At 54.3% G+C, this 9,006-nt stretch overlaps 1 protein-coding gene across 1 annotated transcript in view; it reads left to right on the top strand.

Annotated features, from left to right (window-relative positions):
* Window positions 1-8,777, top strand: part of LOC104540790 (pleckstrin homology domain-containing family G member 4B-like) — a gene marked incomplete at its 3' end in the record, with an annotated part of 71,483 nt that extends 62,706 nt beyond the window's left edge. The window contains exons 16-24 of the mRNA XM_010184676.1: window positions 1,224-2,086; window positions 3,670-3,919; window positions 4,652-4,741; window positions 5,056-5,280; window positions 6,158-6,328; window positions 6,789-6,966; window positions 7,580-7,696; window positions 7,784-8,047; window positions 8,581-8,777. Coding sequence (XP_010182978.1) covers window positions 1,224-2,086; window positions 3,670-3,919; window positions 4,652-4,741; window positions 5,056-5,280; window positions 6,158-6,328; window positions 6,789-6,966; window positions 7,580-7,696; window positions 7,784-8,047; window positions 8,581-8,777 — 2,355 coding nt within the window. The remainder of the gene's footprint in view (window positions 1-1,223; window positions 2,087-3,669; window positions 3,920-4,651; window positions 4,742-5,055; window positions 5,281-6,157; window positions 6,329-6,788; window positions 6,967-7,579; window positions 7,697-7,783; window positions 8,048-8,580) is intronic.
* Window positions 8,778-9,006: the final 229 nt, after the last annotated feature.

Genomic DNA, 9,006 nt, shown 5'->3' with positions numbered 1-9,006 from the left:
AGCAGGTAGAAAAACACACATTCTGCTGGCCTTGGGCAGTTGGTGGAATGTGCCAAGCGGGCCTGTCCTGGGTATTTTCCCTGCCTTGTGTATCTGATTTTAACAAAAAACTCTGCATTTTCACTGAGTAGTTTCCTGGCCTCACCTATGGCACCTGGTCACATCTTATTCACTCCATAGTTAAACCTTGTCATCACCCCTGCTTTATAGAGAAAGCAGTGGCTTATGAGCCTGACTAATTCAGATATTTGCCTTTCTTCTCATTTCTATCAATGACAGACAGGTCTTAGCCCATGGTGCTTCGTTAGCCCCTTTCCTGCCGTGGTGGCACGGCTGTCTTACCTTGCGTCTGCCACATTGGACCACATTTTGAACCACTCCTCTTGTTTGACTGATACAACAGAGCTGTTTTATCAAGGCCAGCGTATGCACCACTGCTAGAGTTAAACCCCATGAAACTGCTTCCAGCATTTTTGGACTATTAGGAACAAACTGCTGAGCTTGATGTTCCACTAACCAGCACAAGCATGTAGTGCATTGCAAGCAGGGCCAGGCAGGTAGGCAGGGTGCAGCACACCACGCTGGTGCCAGTGTGGAGAGTGCAGAAGCTGCAACTGGCCTTGCATGGTCTCAGATTCCTCCTGGCTGTAAGGATGGGTCAGAGCACTCAAGGTGATCCACACAGCCCAGCTCTGATCCAGCTCCAGGCCTCTGTGCTGTCAGCTCTGGGGAGATGACATGGGGAGAAGCACAGCAGTCCCATTCCCCACAGCTTACTGATGCCCTTTCGTCCTATGTGATAGTGGTGAGAAGAGCTGTGCGAAGGAGGTGGGCACGGTCCAGGTTTTACACCGAGCAGGACCATACTGAGGGGTGAATTCCTGCAGCCTTGGCTTCTTCCCCTGGGCCCCCCATGCCCAGAGACCAATGTGCCCAGCAGCATGAGTGCCCCAGAGTCACAGGGACCTGGCAGGGAGGTGGAGCTGTGGTAGAGTGGCCAGCGCAGCTGAAGCCCTGGGCATAAGGAGCCATTTGTTTTGCTGAATTGTTAAACACCATTGACAATAGCAGCACCACCCCCTCATACACACACACACTTGAGAGACTGTGGTGGCCACACACTGATCCTTTCTCTTGTTTTGTGCTCTTTAGACACCGAATTAGGGTTATTCTTCCCCAGATCCCTCTGACTGATTGTTGCCTTTCGTTCTTGCGTTCTGCAGGCATACGAGTGGGCCTTGGAAGGGATGCGACACCTTGCCTGCATCAGCATGGAGGACTGCAGCTCCGCCGAACACTGTGCAGGTGTCATCAAGTGCCTGGAGAGTTACAAGGGGCAGCACCCGGACATCAGCGATGCCCGGTTTCAGGAGATGAAGGAGCTGGCCTGCGAGCTGAAGAGTGACAAGGGACTCAAGCAGTGGAAATTTGCATGGTCCAAATGCCAGGAGACCAAGCTGGTTTTTGAAAAGAAACTCGAAGCAGCCTTGAGAACAAGGAGATCTCTGCTCTCTGACCGCAAACCATCCACGGGGGAGCAGCCCCGGGCCAGCAGTGATGCTGGCAGTCTGTCCCACCGAAGGCACTCCGAGGGGGCCGCCTCTGGGTCGCACTGGGACAGGACTTCCAGCACATCCCACTGCTACAGCAGACCCAACTGCTCTCCAGGATGGGCTAAGGAGAAAGCTCCCTCGCCTTCCCTGAGCTGCCCTGGCGATGTCAGTGCTGGGGAAGAATTTGCCAGTCAAGCTGCTCTCAGCCCTAGTCCTCACTTGAGCAGAGTTTCTTTTGCCAGTGGGGCTTCCAAGTCTCCAAAGCTGCCTGAAGAAAAGACAAACCTGGAGAGCATATTAGAAACCCTAGAGGTGAAACCATCTTGCACCTCCACCCCAGCCTCTGGAAAGCTGCCTCCCAGGAGGATGCTCCGAAAGGCCCAAAGCTTTGACCTCCCCTGTGGTGAGAGCCTGTGGTCAGGCTGCCAGAGGACGCTGAGCGAGCCGGCCAGATACGGCAACACCGGCGTCTTTATTAAGGGGCTGGAGGTGAGCAGTACTGAGCTGGTGGACAGGACTTTTGCGCTGCGGCAGTGCTGTGGACTGCCTGCCTGAGGGACAGGGGGGCTGCCTCTCCGCATCGGATGCCAAGAGCTGGGGCAGGTAAGTGACTGTGACACTCGGTGCTCCAGTTTCAGGATAGCGAGAAGGGAGCCAGCAGAGATGAGAAGAGCTGCGCAGTGGCAGTCACTTTGCAAGTGGGAACAGGGCAGATGGATGGAGAGGTAGAGCCTTTGTGGAGGAAGGCAGAGAAATGGGATCTTTTGCTCTTCCTACACAGCACAGCTCCTTTTTAAGAGGGGAAAGAGCAGTTCCCAGGCAGGAGAGGAAGTCTGAACATCACTGACATTAGAGGACAAGAGTTTGCAGAAACATAGCGCTCGGGGGTGAGCCAGTGGGACAGGTGCAAAGGGAGAGCAAAAGCATAGTGCATTGTTCTTCCCTGGTTTTCAGGGGTGGCTGTACCTAGACTGGGGCAGGGCACTTCCAGTACCCTGTGACAGCAGCTTCACGGGTGGAAGCGTGTTTGCATTTGCACGTTGGGGCTGGGATCTCAGTTTGGGTGACTTGCAGATGGTTTGTGTTCTTTTCTTCTCTTCCTTTGGCCTTGAGGCTCTCAACTGAACTTCTGCAACATACCTAGGATATGGAGAGCTGAGGGATGCGAGTTGTTCTTGAAAGGGGTTCACCAGGCAGGTCTTTCAGCTGCTCTCATTGGAAAAAGAATAAAAAAAATAGCGGTTGAGTTTTGAAACTAGCACTGGATGCAGGAGGACTATAGAGCTCCTTAATGAAGAGCCTCTGCTCTGGATGGCTTGGCTGGGGACAAGGAAATCCTCTGGAAGGGGCCTCTGATCATCCAGTATATGTCAGGAAGGCTCATGGCAGATGATGAACACCAGCAGATAAAAGTTAACTGCTTTGCATCTCAAGGTGAAGCAGCCCTCCTGTCCATGGGGGCTGAAGCAGTCCTGCTGCTCCATCTTCTGAACAGCCAGAGGAGTTGGCCTGGGGGAGCACTGAGAGGCCAGGAAGGCAGGCACATGTTGGAGTAGTTACGTTTGGTGCTGCACTGCCTCGCAGTGGAAACCTCGAGTACCTAGGAGTGATCCTTTCAGACTTATGGAGCAACCCATGCTAGAAATTGCTGTTTGCTAATGAAGTGATACAAGGCTTGTTTTCAGGGCTAACATTGCCTCCCACTGCATCCAGTCATCAGGCCAACGACTTCTCACAGAAGTTATTGTGACTTCTGCTGTCCCTGTTGTTTCAGGAGTGTGTTTCAGCCCGTTGTGTCCAGAGCAGGGGCTTGGTTGAGCCTGAGGGTTGTGCATCCTGCTGAGGTTGGGTAAGGACCACAGCCAACCTGAGGCTCACCCTTCCTGAACAGAAAAGCCGACAGTTCCTTAGGTCAGCCATGAATTTTGCCAATGCTCAGGGTCAGAACCACTGCAGACAGTTGCCAATCTGAGCTTGGATGGTGCTAAGGGATCATCTCATCTCTGTGTTGGGTCTCAGGAAGAGCTTTTCTTGGGACAGCGCAGCACTTTGCAGGTGCTATGACTGCTGCAGCCCCTTGCTGTCTCTCCTCAAGGCTGAGTGTTTCCTCTTGCAGCAAGCTGCGGCACATCATTGACGAGATGGTGACCACGGAGCGGGAATACGTGAGGTCACTTAGCTACATCATTGATAGCTACTTCCCCGAGATGGAGCGCCTCGACCTCCCCCAGGACCTGCGTGGGAAGCGCAGCGTCATTTTTGGGAACCTGGAGAAACTCTACGACTTCCATAGCCAGTACTTCCTGCGAGAGCTTGAGAGCTGCTGCAACCACCCGCTGCGGGTCAGCCACTGCTTCCTCCGACATGTAAGGCATCAGCATCTTCCCTTGGGGTCAGGCTCCTCTGGACACGTGTGTGGCTCCTATGCACAGCAGTGCCTATAGGTTTGGCTGCTCACCTGTGTGTTAGTGGGCTGTGGCTCTTTTGCAGTGAGGATTACCAGTGAGGCTGGGTTGGTTTGTCCCCTGCCGGCTCAAATGCTAGGTTTAACTAGGATGGCTCTGTGAGGCTAAGCCCAGGTAGCAGCAGGTGCTCTTTGCCTTTCCTGTTGTTCTTTGCTACCAAGAAACACTGCCAGGGAAGCAAAATGTGTGCTCCTTAAAGTCCATCTGCTTCTGGAGGGGCATCCCTTACCCTGTCTTCTGTCTGTGGGGTCAGTGCAGAAGGACTTTAATGAGCAGAGAGGTGAAGACCCACTGGTCTTGTTGAAAAGGGCTGCTAGGTCGAAGCATGGTGCGCCGATCTTAAGCTCAGCTCCTTCATGCATGTTTGCTGCTACGAGGTGAATGGTATCTGTTGAGGTATGTAGGGGGCAACAGGTAACAGAAAAGTGGATTAAGTCCTAGCTACTTGTAGGAGTAGGAAGACAAGAGCATTCCCTGGCTCTTAATGAACTTGAAGCAAAGCAGTTCCTGATGCCATAGGAAGCTCTGGTACAGCCTGGGAGGGGCAGAGGTACCAGAGTAACGAACTCGGGGCATGGCTGTCACTGTGTCCTGGGTGTGTGTGTTGGTCTCATGCGGGGATCTCTCTTGCAGAAAGACCAATTTGGGATGTATGCATTGTACAGCAAGAACAAGCCGAAGTCAGACTCGCTGCTGGCCAGCCATGGGAATACCTTCTTCAAGGTAAATTCCACTGCCTATGTCATGATTATTCTTGGTGTTTGGGTTGCTGATCTGTTTAAACAAGCCCGACTTTCCTCATGGTGTGCTCAGCACTACCTCTGCTTTCCTGGCATGGCTCTCTGCACAAGTGTATGTGGAGGCACAGGGGCAGAGATGCAGTGAGTGCTTTGGAAGGCAGCCCAGCACAGAGCAGCATTGGTCCTTGGGCCTTGCATTTCCCCACAAAGCAAACAGAGAACCCCAGTTAGGAAATCTGTGGGGCACTGGGCTCTCCACAGAAAGCTGCTGCCTTCACTTTCTGCTGCATTTCTCAGTTCAAACAGGTACAGCTTGGAGATAAGATGGACCTGGCCTCCTACCTGCTGAAACCCATCCAGCGGATGAGCAAATATGCCCTGCTCCTGAAGGACCTGATCAAGGAGTGCAGTGAGGCTCAAGAGCAGGAGCTGGGCTACCTCCGTGCGGCTGAGGAGATGGTGAAGTTTCAGCTTCGGCATGGAAATGACCTGCTGGCCATGGATGCCATCCGCGACTGTGACGTACGTTCCAGTGCCCTCCCTTTCTTCCCCTTCTCTGGACTTGGGGTCTTCAGATCGTATGGTGACCCTGCCCTCAAATTCCCACAGTAATCAGGGTGCTGTCTGCCAGTACAGCATAGTGGGACTCCTGAGGCACAGAGCAAGCACTCCTTGATCTGCTAGGACAGGCAGCTTGGATGCTGGTACTTGAGCTGGGTGAGCTGCTTGTCATAAACACGCTCCTAGGTACTTACTGGTGATGCGAGCCAGTCTGGCAGCCCTTGCAGATGATGTCCTGCAGGCTGCCTTGATCCCTTCCATCTCTTTTGAGCTGGTAATAAGAGGGTCAGGCAGTTTGTAAGAAGGAATTCAAACTGTTGTTGGGGGTAGGCTAAAATCAGTTAGGGTGGGACTTGAAGGAGAGACAAGCAAAGTGGAGGAGGAGAGAAACCACAGGGTTCAATGTGGAGGAAGAGAGATCTGGAGCAGGAAGAACTGAGACGGTGCCCTTCTGACCTGGATGTGCTCCTGGCAGTTTGGTAGGACCTCTTTCCTCTTCAGCTCCTGTCTTCCACCTAAGATGATGCTTTGGCTGCTGCCTCCAGTTGCCACCCCAGAGGTTTGTCACAGATCTTCACAGGGTGGCAGAAGAGGGACATCTGTGTGCCATGCCTTGGAAAGAGGTGGAGCTCTCTGAGCTCTGAGCCAGTTGTTTCAGCCTGATGAGGCCTCTAGCAGTGCCACACAACTCTGCTGCTCCAAGAGGCCTCCTAAGATGGCAGGTAGCTGCCACTTCTTCACTGCCTGGGCCGCAGCTATATGGGACCCCGCTCTCCTGGTCTGGGGCTGCTGGGACCTGATCCTGCTGGGGTCTTACCAGGATATTCCCTGTGTCCAGGTGAACCTGAAGGAGCAGGGGCAGCTGGTGCGGCAGGACGAGTTCACCATCTGGCTGGGCCGTAGGAAGTGCCAGCGACATGTCTTCCTCTTTGAGGACCTGATCCTGTTCAGCAAGCCCAAGAGGATCGAGGGTGGCTTTGATGTGTATATCTACAAGCGCTCCTTCAAGGTAAGGGCAGCCCTGCAGCTCCCTCTTGCACAGGAGGTATCCGTGGCTGGTTTCCCCATGGACACATGGCTCTGAAATGGGGAGCAGGAGCACTTTCCACAGAAGAACTGCTCATACTGTGCAGTGAAGCCAGAAGGGAATGCTTTACACATTAATGCCTTGGCCACCTTTGTGCTGCGGGATGTGGGGCCAGGGTCTTCTGAGGGTTGCAGAGTGCAAGGCAAAGGCAATGTGTGTGTGGCAGGGAGGTGGTGCTGACTCTGGATGAAGCACAGGGAATGGCCTGGGCTGTCTCTGCTCAGCTGTGTGCAGTTTGTACCTGGACCTGTTCAGAACCTGAGGCTCCTTCCTGTTGAGTCTGCCAAGCTGGGAGTAGCTCTGGTACAGGGTACAGACAGAGTTTACCTTTTCTGCTCCTGGTGGAGTCCCAGTTGATGCTTTGCTCTTCCTTTTCTGGCAGACTGCAGACATCGGTCTGACGGAGAACTCGGGAGACAGCGGCCTGCGCTTTGAGATCTGGTTCCGAAGGCGAAAGTCCAGTGACACCTACATCCTCCAGGCCAGCTCAGCTGAGACTAAGCAGGCCTGGACCAGTGACATTGCCAAGATCCTGTGGCAGCAGGCAGCCCGCAATAAAGGTGTGATTCCTTCCCGGGGCGTCTGTGCCGCTAAAGGTGCGGGAGCCCTGTTCGGCTCATGCTGTTCTGAGTAGGTTTGGAGCCTGTTACCAGGCAGCTCTGTGCAGCAGCAGCTGTGTGCCAGCATGCAGCCTCAGGAGCATGCGCTGGGCTTGGCTGTCCCTTCCCTGCCCCTCAACCCCAAGGAACTTGACCTGTCCAAGCTCTGTGTGACTGTAGACACCCACCTGGACTCTCGGAGAAATGGGAGATGCTAGCACAGGATTTGCTGCCCTGTGAGCTTGGGCTGTGCTCCCAAAAGGCTCACTTCTCCCCACGGTCTAGGTCACTACTTAGGTGGCAGCTGTCTGGCCTGAGTTCCTCCTCTCCACCTCAGGCTTCCCGCTTGGCAGGACTCTAGTAGGTGGCATGGCGCTGAGCTACTTGGCCAGAGCAAGGCATGATTGCTTGTCTGTGGGAGCTTCTCAGGACCAGGGAGAAACGGGAGAACAGATCTCATCTCAGTACCTCAGGAGCAGCCTGGCCCAGGAGCGCTTTGGCTTGGGGCTGCATAGCAGCTGTGGGGTGGATCGGAGCAACTTCACGATGTGGCCGTGGGTCTCTTCCTCTCCAGAAATCCGTATGCAGGAGATGGTCTCCATGGGTGTGGGCAACAAGCCGTTCCTGGATATCAAACCCAGCGAGGCAGCTATCAATGACCGTGCTATTGATTATATCATGAAAGGCAGGGGTAAGTGCTAGCCATGCCTGCCCCCTTGCTCTACGTAAGCTGGGCAGAACTGGTGCTCAGAGTGTTTTTGGTCTGTTTTTCTGGCAGGCGCCAGGACCAGAGCATCAATTGCAGTGTCTCTTTTTGACCATTCTAACCCATACAAGAGGACCCAGGCGCAGCTCTCTGCTGGCAGCACCCCTGCTGCGTACAGCCCTTCGTCCTCCTCCTTGCTGGGACCCCTCAACCTCCACATGTACCTGGACCAGGCTCTGCTGCCAGGCGTCCTGGCCCCCACCCGCCCCTTTGATATCGGGACCTGCATCGAGGAAGATGAGCTGGAGCACGAGACGAGCAGCCAGCCATCACTGAGTACGTACGAGCCTGCCACTCCGTGAGGATGTGCGAGCCTATCCCCACACCTCACCCTGTGCTGTGTGGTCAGACCGGGCTCACTGGGCTTATGGTAGTCCCTGCCCCATAGCCAAACTGGGGCAAGAAGGGCCCTGCCCTTCCATGCCAGCTCTGTCTCAGCTTTCATGAGCTGTGTTAGCTCACACATAGGGATTAGTGAAGTGCCCACCGATCTGCAGCCATCCCAGCGCCAGGCTTGATGCCACACACTGGGGCTGCTGTGTCTTCGGAGATCAGTGCTGGTGTCTGCCCCTCTCACCAGCCTGACCCAGTGACCCTTTGGCTTACACTGTATCAATCTCCAGCAACATTTGCTACACTTCCTTGGGTTATTTTGTTGCCTAATGGCTTTAAGGAGGCCCAGGCAGGAGTGCGGTTTACCTGCGGGCTTTGTGGCCAATGCCTCTGCAAAAACATTATCAAGTGTCTGTAGCACAGGTACTGTAGGCCAAATTCGTGGCCATCAGAGTGACCTTCCTTTCTTCCTCCAGCAACAGAGAGCTCAGAATCATCACATTGCATGTCAGGCAGTGGCTCCAGTGGCTCCGACAGCGGCTGTGTCTCCAGCATCCCACAAGAAAGCTTCTGTGAAGACATGGGCTCACCGACCTACATGCCCCTAGGCTCACAACACAGCTCTGCCATGGAGGAGAAACCCAGGTTCACAAACAGCCAATATATTTCTGCAGTAAGTGCCAGCAGCCAAAATACTCTCTTCACTTTGCCTGTTCCTGCAACTGCCTCACCAGTTCAAGCCACTGCCTCTCATGGGGGGGCTGAAGGTGCTGCTTTCGGGCTAGGAGTCGCTGTGGGGAAGTGACTTTCCTCTTGCAGAGACTCCTACTCTGGGACAGGCGAGAACCCCTCTGCTGTGAGAGCCTCCCCTGCGGTGGCCAAGATCTCCAAGGAGATGTGCT

Source organism: Mesitornis unicolor, unplaced genomic scaffold, assembly GCF_000695765.1.
Source record: "Mesitornis unicolor isolate BGI_N332 unplaced genomic scaffold, ASM69576v1 scaffold16695, whole genome shotgun sequence".
NCBI lineage: Eukaryota > Metazoa > Chordata > Aves > Mesitornithiformes > Mesitornithidae > Mesitornis > Mesitornis unicolor.
Note: the sequence above shows the minus strand (reverse complement) of the source record. Positions and strands in the feature narration are given on the sequence as shown.